Source organism: Alligator mississippiensis, chromosome 13 (assembly GCF_030867095.1).
Source record: "Alligator mississippiensis isolate rAllMis1 chromosome 13, rAllMis1, whole genome shotgun sequence".
Classification (NCBI taxonomy): domain Eukaryota; kingdom Metazoa; phylum Chordata; order Crocodylia; family Alligatoridae; genus Alligator; species Alligator mississippiensis.
Window position 1 is genome coordinate 57,993,262 of NC_081836.1, and position 22,025 is coordinate 58,015,286.

Consider the following 22,025-nt stretch of genomic DNA (forward strand, 5'->3'; position numbering starts at 1 on the left):
GGAGCGATAGGATGGAAGTTGCAATGGGAAGATTGAGACCAACTATCAGGGAAAACCGCTGGGCAGAAGGAAGTACCAGGGTGAAGAGCTGACTCTCCCAGGGCAAGGGGCGGAAGCTCATTGCTTGGGATTTTTAAAGCAGGGCTGAACAAAACACCCGAAGTACTGAACAAAACAATCCTGCGCTGTTAGGAAGATCAGCTGGATCAGCTAACAGGTCTTTTCTCCCTGCTGTCTCCGACTCCCCCACCTCCAGTGACGTCGGTATTCTTAGCCGTGGACTTGATCCTAATTAAATGAGAGTTCTGTGCAAACAGGCAGGTTTATGTCCTTTGCCAACTGTGGTCAAAGCTGGTTCCAGTTTCCCGTCCGTAAACAACAGGAGGTCAGGACTGTCACCCTTCACCACGGGGGAGTCTAGGCTGCAGTAGCCCGTAATTTAGAAACCACACGCAGCACAGAATATAGCGAGATGGTTCTGGTTTTCACTCAAGGAGTCTGCTCCGGAGAAGAAGTGTCCTCATCAAGGTACTCCATGGGGCACTGATAATAGTAGGAAGGGAGGAGGGAACTTGTTAGCAAGATGTAGGAAGGAACAATGGGAATGGGTATTATTAAGAGAGACAAATCAGTACTGCCAGCTTGGGAGTTTTTAAAATATGGATAGTAATGATCACTGAAAAATTCACACGCTGTGGGTCTTTTGCACGTAATAAAGAAATGAGTAAACCCAAGCAGTTCTTAGATAGCATGGTGATCGGGATGACATCTTGCTGTGTGCCTGTTTGGCTCTGGAGTGGGAGACGTGTATCCTTCGGGCAATCAGCGCAGATCTGCGGGAGACCAGGCCTGCGAGACGTGTTCGAGGCTGAGCCAGCCCTCTGAGAACTTATCCATCCTGGGGCACTGCGCTGAGTTTGATTGCGTGGTACATCACACAGTAAATAACATAATATTAACTGTGGTTTTACTCTGGCTGTGAACAAAGACAGCTACGTTTAAAAATCTGTTAGCTCGTTGTGGATAACCCAGGGAGATGGGAGTGGAGGAAGCAGAAGGCAAGAAGGACAAATCCCCAGATTGCCGGCAAGAACATTGCCATTTAGGGCACGCTTCGCTCTAGGCTGCCTATGTCCCCTGGTGACAGGCACCTTGGCCGTCCTGAGACTGGTTGGAGAGATGGAGGCCAGGGGCATGCAGACACCATGCTATCTCTTTCTTCTTCTGGGTAATGTGCCCATCTCCTGGGTTGGCTGCAGACTGGGTTTGCACAGCTGTCCTCTAACTCTGGGGCAAGCAGCAGTTTCAAGCCTCTATATTTTGGCCTGGAGTTATATGAACTCAGAAGCTGGTACCTTCCTCTTTCTATGAGCAGGTGCAGAGACTGCTGCAGCCAAGGACCGTGCATCGTTCATGCTGGGCTCCCCAGGCCCCAGGGATGGCTTGTGTGATGTGTAGCCTACTGGGAGCTTGTGAGGAAGGGTTTGAGCTTTGTCTAGGACTGCTGACAGGAGGGCAGGGGCGGCGCACTGGACACCACCCCAGGTGCAAGGGAGATGGCAGTAGTTGTATGGAGAGTGCGCAGTTCCAGTTCAGCCTGGCTGTAAAGCAGCTCAACAGTTACCGAGCCGGTGGAAAGGAGCGTGAGAGGCAGACATGCCTGGGTCACGGTGTCTCATTTGGGAATTGCCCCTGTTCTGATTCTGCCACAACCGTATAGCTTTAGCCTGCAGTTGGGTGGTGCCGGGGCTACCTGAGGCCCCGGGTGCCCACGAGCTGCACAGATCAGTGCTTTGATGCACACACAGATAAAGCACTGTGAGGCCCGCAGGGTCGCTCCTGCCTCCCTCCCATACTGCGGTAAGTGGATATGATACTGGGACATTTCTGCACGTAAGCTGTTTGCCAAGACGTTGTTGCTGACCCAGCCCCACGGTTCCCGAAGAGCAGAGTCTAAGAGGGAGACAGAAGCTGGGGTCTCTGCTCATTTGGCTGTTGGAACGAGCGCCTTCTGCAGCACAGGGCAGAGCCAGCCAGAGACTCTCCAGGGAAGAGGCTAGAGCTAATGACGACGATGACTAATTATGGAAGTTTGGAGAGATGACTCAGTGCAAATGAAGGCTAAATTGTTCATCTGTCCCTCAGAGCTCCCTGCGTCAAGTGAGCTGCACAAGTCAAACCCCCATTCCTGTGATGAACGTACCCGTTAGCAGGTGAAGCAAGGAATGCACCTGGCCTGCACCTCTCCCCTTTGCAGGATGCCCTTGGGACTCTTGGTTCGCCAGCGGCATCCTCAGAGCCCGGTCCTGCAGCACTGAAGGTACCAGGAGCCCCCCCGGCATTTGTGATGTTCTGGGATGTTTTCTCCTGGTTCCTTACGATCCCTTCATTGGCTTTTTGCTAACCCAGTGCAAGGTTGTTATCGAGGAAGAGGTGTCCTCAGTTCACCGAGTTACAAAGGAGAGCAGCGCCCAGAAGCATATTGCAAGCAGGTGCACTTTTGATGCAAGAACGACCATGCCCAGCCACCTGGTAATCACTCTCCCACCAGGGGAGGGGGTTCCAGATGGAAGAATCCGGGGCTTGGGCTTCCCTCCAAAACCTGCCCAAGGTTTGCATAAGCATTAATTAATTGGGATCTAATCTGTCCAGTGGGCAGACAGGACTGAGGCCTTTTCCCTTCTGCCATGACCGAGAGTTCACAATAGCAGATACGTCGTCCTGGTACCTACGTGTGAAGGGTGCAGGGAGCGGGCACTGTATTCAGCCATGTTTGCTAATGCAGACACATTTTCTGTGGGGATGGTTAGGACAGAATTGGTAAGAGACTCCAGTTTGAGTCAGGGACCTGTAGCTGTGCGAGTGTGCGCGTGGGCAGGCTCGAGCACCTTCTCTGTTGCAGAGAATTCAAAGTTTTTTATTTTCGTTCCCGAGGGGAAGCAGGATCCCCTTGCCTGCACAGCTGTAGTCAGTGCGTCAGGATTTGTGGGGCGCTCTGAAGATGAAACCCTCATTGCACAGCAGAGGCAGGAGTATCTTTGTCAGCTGCCCTCTCCCTGGTGCTAGCAACCAGCTCGCCCTTTTTAGCAATGAGTAAAGCATCAGTGCCACATGTAAAGCTGCCTTCTGCCTGCTTGCAGCACGAGCTCTCCCTTCGCTGGGATTTTCAGTGAAAGGCCTGGGCCGAATCTCAGCTGGTGTAAGTTGGAGTAGCCCTACTGACTTCCAGGGAGCATCGCCAGTCTTGGCCCCTTCTCCGTAAGAGCTGACACGGGGCCGGGAAGTCTGTTCCTGCTGTAGCAGGGTGTCGCCTTCCCCCTCTGAAAAGGGGATTGTACTTCCATGGTTTTGGGAGGGTTGAAATGGGAGCGGGGTGAACGCTGCACCTCACCTGTCCCCAGAACATTTCCCTGCTTCTCCTTGTGCCATTTAATCTCCAGAACAGATCGCAGCCTTTGCAAAGGTGCGAGTTATTTACTAAATGTTTAGCACGGAAACGTTTCTGATTGGGGATGAGCTGCTTGAGCTGTTGCTGCAAACGCTGCCTTTCACTCTGGGGGAGTTAAAGACGTCACCGTGCTTTATGGACGTGGGACGCAGCTTGCTCCCCCTCCCTCCCGTCGCCCTTCACTTGACCATTTTTCTCGAGCGCCTTTTCCAGAGCTGCCTCAGCAAGGGGAGGATGCCGTCCAGGGCTGGCTGCCGGGACAGGTGCAGCCGCCAGCACCTGACAGCGACTGCGGTGGAGTATTCCCTGAGGAGGATCAGTGATCTGTTGTTTCAGTGTTTTCAAGTGGACGGTAGTGGTGCAGCCTGCGAGCCCTTTTTGCCATTGCAGGATGGGCATAGCCCAGGCAACGGTCATGCCAGCTTCTGCCTCCCCTTCCTGCCAATTCTCTTCGAGCCTGACCTGCAGGATCCCCCTTGGGGGACAGGCAGTAAGTCAGGCTCCATGACCCAGCCAGTGCTGGGATGGTTGGGCACCATCTGGTGCCATTTGCATTGGCAGTCCAAGTGCACTGGCAGCTGCGCCCAGGACCTGGGCTCAAACCTGTGGGACACCAAACAGACAGCAGGTGCTTCTGACTTCTGGTCGCTCCAGCCCTGCACTGACTGATGATCCTGGGGTTCTGCCCATCTCCATTGCCCCCGGCGTTGCCGTTCAAACCCTTTGGTTGTCGCTTAGCCACTGGGGTATCCAATTCTTTACTGCTGGCCTCTTTGTTCTTTAGTAGATGGCGGCTAGAGCGAGTGCCTCTGACGGCAGTACTGCGTGTGGCCCACTACTTCCATTTACAGGCCAGCAAAAACTGGATGCAAATCCTAAATGGAGTTTATTTGGAAACTGGAAGTTTTGTGTCTCCAGTTCCCTGTCAGTAGTAGACTCTCTCCAAGCCACACGCTTGTTTTTATTACCAGTGGGTCTATAAAGCAATACCGGTCCTTGCAGGACTTTCATCTCCTGAGCAGGTAGAGACTGGCGTTAAGACACCTGGTGTAGGTGTATTGAGTTATGGGGATGGTTACGACAGAAATGGTAAGAGACTCTAGTTTCTCAAGAAGCCCCTAAATAGGCAAAGCAGTCGGGTGGGAAGGGGAGAATGGGGCCCAGATTTCATCGTTCAAATCAATAAATGGGACAAAAGGAAAGCCCCACATGCTGCATCGCATCGGTGACGCTCAGGAGCTGAGAGGGGGGTGGGGGGGGCAGAACAGGGAATATGGGGAAGGGTTCAGATCTGGTTTGCAGAGCAGCATGTGGGAGGGGATGCAGCCAGCTGCTGCTAGCAGACAGCGCAGGCAGGAGACAGCTCCCTGATGCAACCATCCCCACCTCGCATCACCTACAGAGCCCAGGCCAAATCCTGTCCTGACCTGACCTGACCTGGTGGAAAGAGGCTGGGATCCTGGAAATCCGTGACTCTAAGCCAGGCGGCAGGCCTGGGCTCCATGCCATTTGCTGCCTGCTGGTTTTTGACATGAGACCTGAAAAGCCCGGGCCTGGTTTCCCCTGTGCAGATCCTAACACTTCTGGGGACACTTTTGACGCGTGTCAGGATTTGCTCAACTTCCCTTGACTACAGTTTCTCAGCTTCCCATCTCTGCTGTGTGGGGTCCTGCCCCCCCCCCAGCAGCGGTTCAACGTATAGACGATCCGGGAAGCACTCGGGATCTCGCAGGACAGAGACACTGACACCGATACAGAAAATGCCTTTACGCTTCCTACAAAGTGTGAGCTGGGGGGCTGCCTGTTCTGCAACAGCCGTCCAGTGGGCGTAGCAGAGGCAAGGAACTAGTTTTAAGATGGAGTTTATGAATGGGATTATAAAAGATGGCTGTGTACTAGTATCCAAGAGATTACTCCCCTGTTCCTGGGGGTAGCCCGTCTCTTTCTTCAGCTCGGTGATATCGGTCGTGGCTGGTCCTTTTGGCCGCCTCTCTTTCTAGCTAGCGTTGTTATCCTGGCACCCGTCACCCTGGCATATCATGGTGCCTTCTTAGGCTGATCATAATATCCTGCTATCCCTTCCTCGTTGCCAAATAGCCAAGCTGGAAGAGAGGAGAGCAGGTGTGTGTTGGCGTGAGTCGGGGGCTGTGCGGGCGAGCGTGCGGGAGGGGTGGTCTCTGGGAAGCAGCTTGCCCACGGGAAGAGCTGGTGAACGGCTGGGGGTGGTAGCGTAGCATCGTCAGCCGGCGGGGCTCGCCCGGGGGTGTTCGTGCACCTGAACATCCGGATACGGGAGAGTCTGGAGGGAGGCAGCCGACTTGGTCCCGCGCTTGCTCTCAGTGAGCAGTCACTCTGAAATAGCTGCTCAGAGACCCTGCCTGCGACGAACTGCGCTTCAGAGCTGCCGGCTTTCACACAAGCAGCTTCCAGGCGCCGCAGGGGGAGGGGGAAGACATCAGTGGAGTTGTGAGCCACGAGAGCCGAAGGAAACTGGTCTGTTGGTTTGCAAGAGAACAGGAGTGAGCATCCTGCTCCCTCGTTCCCAGCGGCCTGGCAAGTTGTGTTGGGGAGGGGAGGGGGAAGTATTTAATCCAGGACTCGAGCTGCACCTTGTCATTAGCAGAGCAGACGGACCGGCAGCTGACGGAGACTCGGAGACAGGACACATGGCGGGGGCAAATAGAGTTGTTTAGCTCGCGCTCTGCCGGAGCAAACTCCTCCTGCTTTCACAGCCGCGTGCTCCCAAACTGCAGGTGCTCCGGAGAGGGCGGCATTCAGCTCTCTGCAGAACGAAGCAGAGCTGTGAGGAGGAGGAGGAGGGGTGGGGAGGACTTGGCAACTGGATCCCACCAGAATACCCAGCAGCTGATTTAGCCAAAGATGAGCTAACCACCCCTGCTGCACGCAGCCCCCATGCCTGCTCTCGGGGGCGCTCAGAAGACCGACGTGGGGTGCTAGGGCCGCAGCAGGCCGCTGTGAGCAGTCTCCCCCTGGTCTCTCTGCCCCCGCCCCTGCCGGCAGCTCCTGATTTGCCTCCCCTGTCATGTTTGCCAGGATCTTCATCCCCAAGAAGCACCGGCAGCGCTTCGACGAGGTGGTGTCGCAGAGCCTCATCAGCAAGCTGTGCCGCACCAAGAGCGAGCACCACACCAACCGCCTGCGCCGCAGCCGCAGCGAGGACCACCAGGAGCGCCTGCTGGTGTCCACCCGGGCCAGCTCCGTGCCCCGCAGCCACGAGGAGCTCAGCAAGAGCTTGAGGAAGACCACCTCGCTCATCACCAGCAATGTGGCAACCGGGGCTGGCCGCAGGTAACCCTCTCCTTGCACCCTTCCAGGGCAAAATGGGGCTGTCTGCAGGGTGACAGAGCTTAGCAATACGATGGGGGGGGCAGGAGAGAGGGGGCAGGGCTTTGGGGCTCGGTGAATCCGGTGCAGGAGTGAGCCTGAACGGGGACTTTCAGGCATTGGGAAAGTCTGGACTCCCTGTCCCAGCTGAGCTTGTCTCCAGGCAAGACCTTTCCCCCTTGAAGGCATCTTACTGCTTATTCTCTGGAGGTCTTTGTAACCTGCTAGGGCTGCAGAATTGCGGCCCCCCCTTGCCCAGAGGCCTGGGAAGCCTGGTCTCCTGCCAGCAGGGAGGGACGCGGCTTCCTGTCCTGCAGCCAGGGCATATACTGGGCCAGCCGGTCCCCGGGAACTCCTTGGAGTCAGGCACATGAGGCCCCTAGAAGCTGCAACGGGAGCTGGGTGAAGGAAAACCGGGACTGACGAGAGGCCTGAGGTACCCCACATCCCTCCGCCTATGTGCTTGGCCTTGGTCCTTCTCCAGGCCTAGAAGAGCCAGGTCCAGCCATTCCCTGCAGATGCAGGACACCTTCCCCTCTCACTGCATGAGGGAACATGCAGGCTTACGTCGTCACAGATAGCGAATCCCCCTATGGGGATGGACCCACACAGCTGATCCCATATCAGAGGTTTCCTTAGCACTTCTTCAGCAGGGTGCCCGCTGCATCTCGCACAATTCCCCATGCCACGTTCTGCCCTGACTTCTACTGGGTGCAGCGAAACCAACGGCAAGGCAGGGGCAGGGGCAGGGCTGAGTCCACGGACACCAGAGCTGTACCTGGCTGATGGCTGCATCCAGTCCAGGGCAGGATTGGTCCCTGCCACCGGCATTCCCACGCTCTGCGCAGTCTCGTTTTCCATGCTCCAGGTTGGGGGGGCTTCCACCACTCCCCTTGGGGGACGACTGACCAGACAGCTCTGCCCCAGGCCGCCTTTGCCTCATTTCATCCCCTTAGTCCTAGTGCTGCCTTAGGTAGATCTTCCCTGGGGTATCTGTGTCCTTGGAGACTGTATCTGCACATCTTTGCTTTAAGAACACAGCTGCTTTGAACGGCAGCTAAGTACACTTGTTAAATGAATAGCTTTTAAGGGAATTTTCCAAAGCCGAGCTGAAGCAGGGGAGCTCGGTCTCTGCCCCTAAGACCTAAGCAGCTCTTCCTGCTCCCAGTATCTCTCCCTCTCACAGGCCCCTACAGGTTTTGTGCCAAAACCTCTCACATCAATGCGTGTTAAGCTTTAGCATCCCAAAAGCTTTGGTGGGCTCCAAGAGAGCTTGATGGCTCCAGGAGGGATGGCTCCACCTTGAGGCTGGTCTCAAGGTGAACTGCACACGCCCTTGTGCGACAGTGGTGGCGTGCAATATAGTCCACCCTGCACTGCTGACTCTCGCGTCACCCGGGGTGACCTCACACTCTCCTAATGGATCCAGTGGACTCAGCCGTGGTGCTTGCTGGTCCACAGATGTCTTAGCTGGCTGGTTAGGGGGATGAACGGTGTTTCCAAGGAGTTCTGCGTGATGCTCAGGCATTAGTGAACAGCAAAATTGCGGAGCTCCTCCTTGTACCTACGGGGCAGTCCCTGTCCACTGCAGGTCAGAAACAGCTCTGTCCTAGCTCTTCCACTGCTCCTGGACTCTGCTGCCTGCAGCTGGGCTTTCCAAAGCCAAGGCACACCAAAGCAGTGGCTGCTTGGGAAAACTGCGACTGCTGTTCCCGATCCCATCAGCTGTGGGTTTAAGGACGAACCATCTAGAGCAGTGGTTTTCAACCTTTTTCCTTTTGCAGAGCCCTAAAAAATTTCGTTGGTGGTGCAGACCCCTTTGTAAATTTTGAATGGAGGTCCAGACCCCTTTGAATTGTAAGTGTGGGTATTCACATACTTTTTGATTGATCCTAGTCATCTTTCACAGACCCCTTAGACATAGTATAGAGACATTGCAGGTTGAAAACCACTGATCTAGTGCAATGTAGGGCAGCCTGGCTCCCTGCTAGTGAAACCCGGTCTCGTGTAAGCCTCTGGGGGGTTGGTGGTCTGGACAGTCCTGGCTGAACAACGCTCCAGGCCAGGAAGCACTGGGCTGAAGGAAGGGGGTATGAAACCAGAACAAAATGCTCGCTGGGTTTTGACTGGGCTCTCTTCCCCCTGCAGAACCGTTCGGGTTTACAAAGGCAACAAGAGCTTTGGCTTCACGTTACGTGGACATGCCCCAGTGTGGATTGAATCCATTCTGCCTGGTAAGGAACCGTGACACTGCTGGGGATGCAAGTCTGATGTGTTTGGAGAGACGTTATTAGGGTGCATTGGCACGGTGTAAATGCTGAGGGCTACGCAGCTCTGCTCCAGGGGTCCTGATGGGGGAGGCCTTTCTGAAGAAGCCATTCTTTCCACAGCCCAAGCGCTAAGAAGGGGTCTTGTCACCAGAACTGCAGTGTTGCAAGGCACTGGGGGAATCGGAAACCTTCATTTGACTTCCTTGCCAAGAGCCTTCCCCGTAGGTCTGAGCTCCTCTGTGCATGGTCCCCCTGGAGACTAGATGCCAAATGACCATGGCTAAGAGGACTTAGTGCAGAGGAACTGAATTTGTGCTGAGGTGCGAGGGGTGGAAGTGAGTCTCCTTCTGCTGTTGTGAAAGGGTTTTCTCTGTGTGGGGCTCTTCACTGCCAAGGTGGACCCGGTGACAGGGGGTGGCCTTCCCTGACCTTAGCTATGGGTGCCTCGGCACAGAATGAATGGAGAGCTCAGGGGACTTTGATACACCCAAAATCAGTGCAGCTAGACAACGCATCTCCTTTCCTCTTGCGTTCAGGGAGCCCGGCTGAGAAGGCTGCTCTCAAGCCTGGAGACCGAATCCTATTTCTCAATGGGTTGGATATGAGGTAAGTTGCTGACTGCTGAAACTTGGCGTGCAAAATAGCTCAAGTGAGAAACCAGGAGGGTGTTAATTAGCCCAGCACTTCTGCGTTCACGGGTGCGAGGGGCGTGCGAAGTTTGTGAGCAAGAGGTGGGAAAGGAGATGGCAGGCGTGTGCTAGATGGCTCCCTCTCCGGGGACAGGGGCATCTATCTACGCATGGGCCTGGGTGCTAGAGCAGCAATCCTGCCCCAGATAAACATCTGGTGTTATGCTAATATCCTCTTGTTTTGTCTGCACGATAAGCAGCTTGGCCCCTCTCCTCGCCTTCCTTTACTTACAGTTCACTCTGCTGACAGCCATGCATAATTCATGGAACATTATCAGCAATGCACGTGCATCCTGCAGCCCCCAGCTCGAGTCTCGGCGCATTAAGCTGCACGTGTGAAATGGCTGTAATGGCTGTTTGTGGAGAGGGCAAAGTGCAGACCCATCCTAGGCACTCCTGAGAAAGGATCCTGTCCTTAAAACCATGCAGACAGTGACGTTTCTGTGGAGACATTTACTCCCAGATCTGCACTTACAGAAACAGAGCAAAACTAGACCATCGACCATCTTCATCAATCCTGCACTTCCCCACGAGCCTAGTAAGAGTAACAGCTGTTCTGGGGGTCATTCTCACCACATCAGAGACAGCAGCAAAGGGGTAGCACAGACATGCGGTAAGAAAGTGATGAATATTTAAAGGTTAAACATCTGATGCTCCTTCAGCTGGTTCCTGAGTTCTCAGCTTTCGGCTGATGCAGCAAACTCTTGGCTGAAACCAAAGAACAGAGCATCTGTATTTGTCCTGTATCCTTGCATCCTGCCTTTGGGCAGGTCTCTGGGCCCTCCGTGCTGCATCCAGAGTGGTTGGCTCACTTGTAGGAGAAAGGTGTCTCGCCTTCATTTTGTATTTTCTCTGAATGTGGCAGGGAACAGGGAGACCAGGCTCTGCTGTTGCGTGTCACGTTAGCTGGGAAGATCAGTCACGGGCCCTCTCAGCCCATGCTGAAGATGCGCTGGTTCTGCAGGCCATAACAGATTGCCCAGGCTGTTCACACACGCCCCGCAGGGCTGTTCTGTGCTGAGGCCTGGCTGAGAGCTCTGCTAGTAGCTCGTGCTTGCCTCTGCTCTGCGTGGCACAGGTGGGACTGAGAGCAAGGTGGGGTCACTCATCTTTAGTGCAGAGCTGTAGCTTTGTACTGAGAGCTGTAGCCAGAGCCATTGCTGTACCTTCACTCTCTGCAGGGCCCTTTGTACCAAAGATGGAGGCAGCTGTGACCCCTGCATTTTCTAAGTGCTTGTTATACCCATCAATTTGGATAGGGAGTTGGACTAAATGACTTGTGGCAGTCCGGTCTGGTCCTACATCTCTAGGATTTCAATGATCAGGCCCTGCTGTTGGGAACCTTGCCAGGGCTCCCCCTTCCAAACTGGTTATGTTTCTCCCCATGGCCATCTGCCTATGGGTACGTTGCTACACATTTCCTTGTGAATCACTTTCTGCATTATGAGACCTCAGGGTTGTGGTCAGGTGGTGCGGGGTATGGATGCTGGAGGTGAAACTCATGTGAGCTCTTTCTCCCTGGCCATGCAGGAACTGCTCCCATGACAAGGTGGTGTCCATGCTGCAGGGCAGTGGAGCGATGCCTACACTGGTGGTGGAGGAAGGGATCGTCAATTTTACTAATGGTAAGAAAAGATTCGAGTGCCCTTTCCCCAGCTCTGCAGAACTGGCCAGGTGAGCTTGGGCAGGTTCCCCCGCAATCCCCATCTGGTTTCTCACATGGGGCTGAGCCTAAAGTTGCTCCAGATCAGCGAGAGTAGCACTTCCTCCCCAGGGGACTAGGCTTTCTCCCTCTGCAGTAAGTAAGAGCGTCTCCAACCTGTGTTGCTACCCAAGGGACCCATTGTGCTGCCTGCGGTCTTGCGCCAGCCCGTCAGAACGACCTGTACTCAAAGCCCATGCTGTGTAGAAGACTTGGCTAACGCAGACCCTCACCGTAGGTTGCCAAATGCCTTCATATCAGGACTATGTGCATGTGGTGTAATGCAAACTCTGCTGCACTTATGAATAATGTAAGTGGCGAGCGTGTGTACCTCTTGGTGACCATGTCCAGGAGTGATCGGAGCAGAGAGGGGGCAATTCTAGTGTTTCGCCAGCACGGGCCTGCTGACGTCAGTAGTGCTGCAGCAGTGCAAGTGAGAGGAGCGCTTGGCACAGTGCACTGGCATTGGGACTGTTTGCCAAGCGTGGGGCTGGCACAGCAGCACTCCAGGTCAGCACTGACCACGGACCTGGGCCTAGGAAACAGCACTGGGGAGGCAGCAAATGGCTCTCGTCCCTCTGTGTTGCTGTGGAACCCTTTCCTGAGCCTGGCACAAGGGGCTTGCTACTGTGGAAGGCCAAACTGGGTGCCTTGTGGCCATTCAGGATCCAGGGGCACTTTTTGGAAGCGCCTGGTAGCTCAGCCGGTGCCTGCTTGGGTGATTCCATTCTGCGTCCCCAAATTCCCCATGGGAGCCATCACTTCCTGTCCCAAGATGCTATGCAGTGTTGCTGTGCGTGGCTAAACAGCTCCTGTGTGCCACAGAGGAGTGGTGGAGGGCCCCCGTGGCAGGTGACTTGGCCTGTTGTGCCTCACTTAATCTGTGTGTGACATTTGACAGATATTGTCCTCGTAGAAGCTGTGGTAAGGATCGAGTCAGTGCTTGCGAAGTGCTCAAAGACCTCGCTGGAAGGTCCTAGAGAAAGGCCTTAATTTGGTGCATTTTTCCTCTACTGCGAAAAATAAATGATTCTCTTCTAATATGAAAAAAATCACCCCTCAGTCTAGGAGATAAGTTGGGTGAGGTGACGAATTACATCTGAAAGAATGGGGAGAGTTTCTGTGTGTATGGATTCAGTTTACAAGCCTGTGGAAATAGAAGCTCCCTTGGAGTTGACTCTGTCTCTGTCAGTTCGGTACATTTAAGACGGGCAAGGTTAATGATAAGCTTTGGTTCAGCCAGAATATCATCCCCTCCACGCAGCTACCAGACAGCTTGTGACACGATAATGTGCCCTGTTTGCACCATGCTGCTTTTCAGGAGCTGCAGCATTTTTGTAAATTAGTTTTTTTAAGTCTGCGTGTTTCAAGACAAAGACGCACGTGTGTTCCTGCACTGATAAAAGTAAGAGGAAGAGTCCAGTACATCTGGAAAACCCAAGCTGCAGGTGGGCTGGGATCAGGGACAAATACTGGGCCAGTCACACAAGTTCTCCCCGGATGCTAGCAGGAGCGCTGCCTGGGAGAGGCGTGTGGGATCCAGCCCTTCCCATGTCCAAGTGCAGCAGTTGGCCCACAGTTGGGTTCTCTCCTCATTTATTTTATTATCTGAGCCCCCTGGCCATGGGAGTTGGGTTCCTTCCATGGAAGCAAGCTCCCTCTCACTGCAGGAATATTGTTGGTGGACTTGTGGCCTTCTTGCTTTTCATGAAAGCCTTGACTACAATCGTCCCCAGGTCCTTCATTAATCTCCCCTCTTCACACTGGAGTGCAGCTGCCCTAGAGCTGCCCTGGCTGAATGAACCCGGCCTAAGCAGGCTTCCCAGCCCGAGGCTGAGGTTCAGTGCTCTCCTCTCTTTGTGCTCACGTGCTGCAGACTCGGACTCTGGGGACTCCCCGAACCCCTCCTCGGCTCTCACCTCCCTGCAGTGGGTGGCAGAGATTCTTCCCTCCAGCATCAAGATCCAAGGAAGGACCTTCAATCAGCAGCTGGAACATCTGCTTACGCCACCCGAGCGCTACACCATCTGCAAAGCACTGGAGGGCTTCTTCCAGCATCGGTAAGCTGCTAGCTGCTCCATTCAGGTACTCCTTTGGGCACCGGGGTTGGCGAAGTGTCCCAGATAGCAAACTGCCTGAAGCAAAGCACTGAGGCTTCAAGCAGATACCAGCTGCGCTGACTCTGTCAGCATTGCCCAGCTGCCTCTGCACTGTTTCAGCTTCGGACTCCATATGACAGTGCTGAGAACGGCCAAAGGGAACCAAGCGTCCTCAGTGCCTCCAACTTCGGTGAGCGCTTAGGGCAACTCAGCATCTTGAGTCTTGTTTCCTTGCATGACCAAATGCTAAACTCAGCCCCTTCCTGCAATGCCTGGGCCCAGAGGAAATAGGGCTGGACTCTTCAAGGCAGGTGCCTTGTTCCAAGGCCAGGACAGGACTGTGGAAGGGGCTTTCCCAGAACACGATACTGGGCTCAGCTGCGATTCCTTTGCTCTGGTAGCCAGTCCCCAACAGTAGCCCACACTCTGAGGTGAATCCCCCACCCCAAGGCTGCATTTTAGGTGGCAGTTAGAAGAGGGCACTAGAAAGCATCCTGAAGTGCATATGCTGGGACCCTCATTCCTGTCCCACACCTACCCCCTCCCTCTCCATCAGAGAAAGAATGGGGGTACCGGGGTGCAGAATCTTTTGCTGCTAGCCCAAAGAGGGCTCAGAGAATCATTCATGCCTACGAGCTTTCCCTCATAATTGCCCCTTACTCCAGCAGAAGAAACAACCTCCTCGTTTTTGTGCCAGCCAGGGATTCTGTTCCTCTCCGGCCAGCCCCCGTGCTAACAGCACAGCCTGCTCTGACAGCCAGCCTGGTTCATTTAGCTGCCACCCTGCCTGATTCCCCTCGCATTGCTCCTTTCAGCATTTTGGCGAGCTGTTCCCTTGGCCTCTGCACAGGGCGGCCAGCAGCTGGCAGCGCTTTCTTCCTGTAACTTGAACACCTCGCTGTGGCCCCACAGGCCCAGCCTCAGCAGGGCTCAGAGCCTCAATAGTGCTCCTGTTTTCTGCCTTTGACCCTTGCCCTTTTTCATGCGGTGCTGATAGAGCCATCACCCAACCTGGGGTTTGGATGCTGGGTATGTTTATATCCTGAGTGGCTGCTCGGTGTCCGCTTGCTGAGGGCAGCTGGCACTCGCTGAGGAAGTCAGCCCAGCTCCCTGCTCCTTTCCGCCCAGAGACCAGGTGCTGCAGCAGGGTGGCAAACATGAAATGCCAGGGATCACATTCTGACTTCTTACCCCATGCCTACTCATGCGAACTCCCAGAGGCTTCACTAGGAGTCCTGCCTGAGCTGGGCTTGAGGGGGAAATGAAGTAAGCAGCTGCAGGGTTTGACCTATTAATTGTGCTGGGAGTGTAGTATAGAAGCCTTCGGAAATGTTGCACCATTGAACCTCAGGGGCTGCATGCTGTGCACAGGGAGGGAAGAGGGAGAGCAGGACCGCTCACTGCACTCTTGTCTTCATTTCCCCTTGAGCTCTGGGGCTTAAAGTGCAACCCACTGAAGTCACCTGCCACCCCTTGTGTGCAGCTCTGCAGCCTGGGAGCTGGAAGCGGAGTTTCACCCTTCATTTCAGTGGCGGCAGGACAGGCCCCAAAATACTGAGAACAGCCAGTCCCTGGCTTCCCTTCCCAGGTGCTGCACTGTGCAACCAGCTTGGTCCTTCTGGCAGTTGCCTCTCCCACCGTGGGTGGCTATGGACCCTGCAAGCCAGAGTGCTGCGAGTGTTGGATGGAGCAGGGGAAATAGTATTATCTGCATGCTCACTGGATGACTGCTTGTGTAGGTGTTTGGTGAGAGAGACCAGATGGGGCTGCTCAGGTGCATGCTACAAGGTCAGAGCTGTGTGGTATCACACTGCCCACCTCAGCAGCCCTCCAGCTATTACAGCAGTCCCCTCTCTGACAAGGGCGGTCATGAGGGCTATGGAGGCGAGGTGCATATATTTAGTGTCAATATCTGCAGCCTCCAGAGGAAAGGAAGCATTTTCTAGGGCAAGGGGGAGTCAGGACACCTGTGCCCAGCTTTCTGCTCCCTGAGCCATTGGCTTGTGATCTTCACAAGTCCCTGCACCTTGAGAGCTATTCTTCCCATTGGAGTCTCCCTCACAAGGATGTAAAAGAGGGTTAACAAACATGACACACCTCAAGAGCTGTGTGTGGAAGGAACGGCTGAGGCAGGCTGTGGCCCGTGGAGCAATGAGCAGCACCAGCAGCGTCCTGGGAGCTGAGCTGCCCTGTGAGCGCATAAGATTGAAGTCTGTACAGTGCTCTGCTTCTGCCTGGTCTAGGAGGCTGCCCTGCACCAGTGGGGTCCTCTGACCCCAGCAGTCGGTCCTGCCCAAGCACAGGAGCGCTGGACCTGGTGAGCTCATGAGGTCCTTTCCAGCCCCTAACGTCTATGAGGGCAAACAGCTTCACTGCACTGGGCTCAAGCCTTTCCACCCAGGCATCCCTGCTGCTGCACAGCTAAGGCAGTCTGTGCTCTCAGAAGCCAGTGGTAGTTCCGAGAGAGAGAAGCTTATGAGCCTGGCCCTATAGTTCCCTTCCAGTTTACTGCGGCCTGGTTGGCATTAGGTCTAAACGACTACACCTGCAGCAGGGCATTACCAGCTACAAGCACTTGCCCTCTGGCCCCTGCCTGCTTGCCCAGCCCCTCCGGTGGGCCAGCATTTGGGGTTTAGCTCAGACCGCACCCAAATACTCTTCCTCACTGAGCACATGGGAGCCCTACGTGGCTCTTCCAGCCTCTTTGCAGACTCAGGACACCTGTCCTGTTAACGTGGGGCTGTCCCAGGCTACAGCTCTTCACCCTCCACTGACACTGCCTTTCCCTTCTCATGCTAGAGTCACTCAGTTTTTTCTCCAGCTTGGCTATCCTTTCCCATGGTACAGAAATGTCTAGATCACCTATAAGATAGTGCTGAGTAAACAGACCCAGCCCAGATGCCTCCTCTTGGCAGGGGCTGTTCCCCATACTCAAAACCCCCAACTTGCTTTTCCCTGGGGTGCTTCCTGCTCAGTGCCTGTCTAGCCCACAGCCCTCCAGAGGGTTTTGTTTTCTGAAGGGCTGTTCAGCTGAGGCCCCTTTCACCAGTCCTTTCCCTACCTCTAGGTATAACTCCACCCTCAGCATGGCCCCCACAGGTCAGCAAGTGAGCCCAAGCCCTGCTTTTTATAGCCAGGTTGTCCCATGAGCTGAGACTCCACCTCCTACCAGGACCACCAGGAGAACTACATTTCCCAGAATCCTTTAGCTTTAAAGGGACAGGAACCAGGTGCTTGCCCATCACTCCCTCTTAAAAAAAGAGGAAAGCCTTCAGCATTCAAATCTGGGTTGGACAAAGAATATAGAGGCAAAGGGAGGTTGGAAAAGACATAATGTGGCAGATGTGCATGCCCTGTGCCCGCAGGAACATCGACACGCTCATTGTGGATGTGTACCCTGTGCTGGACACGCCAGCCAAGCAGGTCATTTGGCAGTTCATCTACCAGCTGCTGACATACGAAGAGCAGGAGCACTGCCAGCAAAAGATTGCCAGGTTCCTCGGCTACAAGTCCTTGGCAGGTGAGAGGAAAGCGCCTGCCCTCCGACAGATGTACAGGGGCCGGTCTCGTGGCTCCCCTGGGGAGAATGGCTTATTGCCTGTTATCACTGTGCAGTCCAGAGCTGCCTGAGGTTAAGGAGAGGAGACATAAATCACCACGGCAGAAGGCAGATTGCTGGCTCTTCAGGAGGGCCTCATTCTGCCCTGCCTCATGCCTTCTGCTGTCCATTGTGCCTGGGGGCACTTGGGTGAAGTGCAGCCCCATCCACCTGGCAGTGCTGCGCAGCCACTTTGCAGGGGTGGAAATTACTTTGCAGCCCGCGGAGCGACACAGACACAAGGCCCGCGTGCAATCACATCATTCATGAGATGCTGAGCTGCAGATCTCGGGCCAGACACTGCCTGCCCATGCTTGAGGGCCATGTGATTTTGAGGGAAAACTCCACAGAGCTGAGGGGGAAGTGTTTGTGGCAGGCTGCTGTAAAGAACAGCGGGTCTTGGGGGGTTGCTCGGAGGGTTAGACTGGTACAGGAGGCCCAGGAGGGATGGATGGCCGGGTGGACAGAAAGCAGGGAAAACAGCTGAAGGGGAGAAATGAATGCAGCATCTCCCATGACACCATGTGGTGCAAGGCTGGTTCGGTTCAAACTAAGGCCCATGATCAGACCACATCGGGGGTGAGGGACATGCTCGATTCCAGCCAGGAGGCTTGTGAGCGGAAGTGGTGTTCTGTCACAGAGCTTCAGGATGGTATTAGCAGTTTGCATGGCACCCTGCAAGGAAGAAGTCTACAATATACCTCTTCCTTCCTGCCACTATCAGTCGTTGCTGTAGCAACACACAAGACAACTATGGTTTGCTGGGGATTATGGGCTTTACAGTCAGGCAACAAAAAGGCAGGGGAGATAAATTTAGGCTGAAAGGTTTTAATCTTTGGATCTGGGTTTGTTAATTACTTTTCAATTCCTGTGTTTTAACCCATTTACTTTTTGCCAATATGTTTATTTTAAACTCAGCACAGTGATAGCTGCAAGAGGGCACTGGCAGTGTGAAGAAAGGGGAGAACTTTTTAAGGCACTGGGGTATTTTTAACCCAGGCTGTGTTTACAGAGTGGCAGTCACTCCTGTGGGGAACAGCAGCTTTCACAACCATGGTGCAGCTGTTTAGTATTGCGAGTCCAAAAATGCTTGTGCATGTGCTCGCGCACTTTGACTGCACAGTTAATATGGCTTCATTCATGAATCCAGGAGCTGCAGCAACATCCAAACCAGCTGTGGCTTTCTGGGGATTGTGGGTTTACCATCAGACAGAAAAATGGTGAGGGTGAACGTAAGAATGGAAAGCTGTCATGATTTTACATATGCCTTCCAAGAATTCAGACCTCTGTTCAAGGTGATCTCTCGGCCCCTCTATGTTATCAGATCAGATATGTCTCTATTGCGCATCACAAGATGTGAACTTTGGCTTCTGACCCGATTAAATAATATCCCTTGCACTCACACATCATTTTTCATCCTCAAAGCACTTCACAGAAAGTACGTAAGAACCCCCCCTGCAAAGTAGGAGCCATCGGCACTATTTTACAGACAAAGGGAATGGAGCACAGAGGGTTGACACAATTTGTCCATCTTTTCATTGCAGCAGAGCCAGAGGCCGAGGAGCGGCACCGGAGCTCGGTGCGAGGCGCCTCTTTATGTCGGGGAAGCCTTCGAACCCGCGGCCCCGAGGAGAGCAGGATGGCAGGTGGGTAAAGACTCCCCACTGCCAGTGCCTCTGGCTGTTTCTGCTCCCCCACAGGCCTGAACAGCCTGCAGAGGAGCATGTGGCAGCACAAGGCGTGAGCCGGCAGAGTCGGGCTCAGGGTCTCTGCCAGAAAATCCCCTTCTGTCAGTCAAGAAAGCCTTCCTGTAAAAGCTGCCTGGACTGTGGCTGCATGGTATCTGTTTACCATCCCCAGCCTTGTCTGGAGGAGAACAACCGAGGGCAGCTGCTCTGGGGTGAGTGCTGAGCTAAAGCCTTCAGCTCCCTGCCCTGGGCTTCCTCTGGGGATGAACCTAACTCCAGCATTGAGGATGCAGCTAATTTCCCACCGGCTTGAGTCCCTGGTTGCTCTCAGGTCCCCTCTGCCCGTTTGGACCTCCTCATTCCCACCTCTGCAAAGCCCACACCGGGGAGACGCTGGTTTAAAGGGTGTTTTGGCTTCTTAACTCTTAGAGCAGTTCTCAGCCCTGCTAGGCCCCCCTGGCCTCCTAGAGCCCCTACAGTCTTCCCTGTCCTGCTGAGCCCTGCACAGTGGCTGCAGCTAACATCACACCTTTAGTCTCCCACCTTCTGCACCTCAGCTGTGTCAGGTCCCAGTCCCTGTCCCAGCCATGACAGCTCTGGAGGGAACTCCTCCTGTGGAGCCTCCTCACGCATCAGCTTCCTGGAGCTATCCCTTCCTCCATAGCCAGCTGAATTCTTTCCACTGCTCTAAGTCTCATGCGTGCCCCCCGCATGGGGATAATTGGACTTCTCAAAACAAGACCCTAATTCCTTAGGGGACCCTGTCCTCAACAGCGGGGACCTCAGCATTCCTGGCCCATCACCAGAGGGTGTTGTTGCAGCCACCAGCCCTTTCCTTTAACTCGCAGTGGAGAAGGATTTGCTGCACCTGACACTAATGCAGGGAATCCACGACAGCTGCTCTAGCCAGAACGAAGCCTGGTGTCCCAGACAGATGCTTGGCGCTGGTAGGTCAGGACCCTTGTCCTCAGATGCCCTTCCAAAGCCGAGGCAGGGCAGAGCCTGACATGCTGCCTCCGTGCTAATCCGACTGAATTAACATGGAGCCTGAGGAGAGGGTTGGGAATGGACCCTGCCCGGGAGGTTTCCATCTCTTTCTGTTGCACAAGCCATTAATTTAGAGTAGGGCTTTCTAGGTCAGTGGGATGAAGAGTCCTGCCCGGCAGATGCTGGCAGCCTGCTCCTCAGAGCAAGTGAGGGGCAGCCGGGGTCAGAGGCGCACCCACCAGCTACGCAGGTCCCTCCTGTACGTTCCAGCGCTTCCCTCCCTTTGCCCTCACTACTGCTCCTGCCCACAGTGCTGGATCAGTCTGTTGTCCAGAACGGCAGCAAGCTGAGGCGTCTGAAGGAAAGCAACAAGACACTTGTTAAAAAAGGGGGAAACCTTTGGTGCTGCAATGAGAAATGCCTTGGTGTGATGCCACGAGGATGGCTGCATTAGAGACCAAATTGGCATTCTGCCTTCCAGTGCTGCCCGAGAGACCACTGCACTGGCAGGGGACAGTCGACGTGGCCCCCCAAGAAGCGCGTTTTCCACAGTGCTGTCATACCAGCACCTTTCAAGTGCTCAGGATTCGGGGCAGCGTCACAGCAGCCTGCTCCTGTGGTAGGCAGAGAGACAGCAGGAGCCTCCCTCTGTAACTGCAGAAACAGGTGCAGAGAAGCAAGGTGTCCTGTCCCAGGGCAGGGAGGGAGCTAGCGCTCTCCCACCCCTTGCTGCCAGGCCTGGACTCAGCTCACCTTAGGCTCTGACTGTACAAGGGGATCCTTGTGCCTGCCTGTGTCATGTCATGTCATGTCTGCTTCTGTGGGCACCTGGAATGGGACCCAGGAAAATATGCCCATTCCCTTGTCATTAAGGCTTGAGGACTCAGCAGTCCCTGGAGGCCTGCATCTTGCTGCAAACCCAGAGCCTCCATTGCTGGGAACGAGATGAGCGCAGTACCTTGTTCCTCGTGAATCGATGCTCCCCCAGCTCTTGGCCCCGACCAGGTGGCAGGTGCAACAGTGGGGCGTGGGCTGCTCACCTGGGGCATTCCCTGACCGGCATTCTCTTTCCCTTCTCTGCAGGCCAGAGTGACATGGGGGAGGTCCCAATTCGACTGGCTCCTGGAGAGCGGCAAGCGGGTGACGGCACGTCCCTCCCAGAGACGCCCAACCCCAAAATGGTTTGCACCTTTGCTGTTTGGCTTTGCCCTCCCTCAGGTGTGCCCCCAGGCAGGTGGCAAGCACTCCTTTCAGGGGAGATGGCAGCTGGGCAAGAAGTCTCCTGGCAGGATGCGGCCTGTTGAACATGCTGCATTTTGGTTTCACTGAGAACCATTTTACATTAGCATTGGGAGGCACATGAGCAAGGGAAGGTGACATGGGTGCATACTGCATGAAGATGCAGATACGCTGTCCTGGCCTCAGCGCTCCTGCCTACCCGTGTCCCTTCAGCATGCTGGCAGAACTGCTCCCTTCACCGATACACTGGCAGGCAGCTTCCTTTCAGAGCCTCAGCACAGCCTCGCTAGGGAGGGAGTCTCTGGGATTCAGGCCAGATGGTAGTAATCTCCATGTGGAGTAAGGTGCTCCTGGAGAGGTGTGTCTTAAAACAAGATCGCTACGTACAAGGCCCGTTTGGGCTGGGTGGCCTGTGGGGCTTCTCCTTAATGGCATCGGTGGGCGCTCCTGGTAGTTTCCTCCCCTTTGCTTCCCTTCAGATGTCGGCTGTCTACGCAGAATTAGAAAACCGCCTGATCGGCAGCTTTGCAGGAAAGATGGCCAATGCAGCTCCACGCAGAACATCGTCCCCCGTCTCAGACCAAGCAAATACTGCAGGTAAAGTCTGTCTGGCCTCTGGCTCCAGGGCAGAGGAGTTCGGGTTCCCTAGCTGAGTTGATGGTGACCTGCAGCCTGCCGGCTTGGTGCTAGTCATGCAGCTTGAGTGTTAGGATAGAGGGGCCATGAGTGAGACCCCAGTAGCCCCTTAACTCCCCACTTCCCAGTGCGGAGGAGCAGTTGGTGGGTGGGTCCCATGATCCAGCGTGAACTGAGAAGCTTCGACGTGCTCTCTGGTGCTGCTGGCTGCACCTGTATCTCAAGGCTGCTCTGCTGCGGGGGACATGCCGGCCCCTGCACCCCCTTGGTGCAATGGCCATGGTTGGCAAGGCCTGGCCTCCCTGCTAGGCCCCAGGAGTTCTT

The 22,025-nt window shown here is 54.8% G+C and overlaps 1 protein-coding gene across 7 annotated transcripts in view; it reads left to right on the forward strand.

The window, feature by feature from the left end:
* Positions 1-22,025, forward strand: part of GRID2IP (Grid2 interacting protein) — a 70,653-nt gene that overhangs the window by 31,917 nt on the left and 16,711 nt on the right. For 6 of the 7 annotated variants that reach the window (XM_059716266.1, XM_059716264.1, XM_019485465.2 and 3 more), the window contains 9 exons: positions 6,503-6,757; positions 8,942-9,027; positions 9,600-9,669; positions 11,283-11,377; positions 13,331-13,514; positions 16,919-17,073; positions 18,696-18,797; positions 20,910-21,007; positions 21,545-21,662. In XM_059716266.1, coding sequence (XP_059572249.1) covers positions 6,503-6,757; positions 8,942-9,027; positions 9,600-9,669; positions 11,283-11,377; positions 13,331-13,514; positions 16,919-17,073; positions 18,696-18,797; positions 20,910-21,007; positions 21,545-21,662 — 1,163 coding nt within the window. Of the gene's footprint in view, positions 1-171; positions 529-6,502; positions 6,758-8,941; positions 9,028-9,599; positions 9,670-11,282; positions 11,378-13,330; positions 13,515-16,918; positions 17,074-18,695; positions 18,798-20,909; positions 21,008-21,544; positions 21,663-22,025 lie in introns of those variants that run through there. The other variant, XM_059716267.1, reaches the window with a different exon arrangement.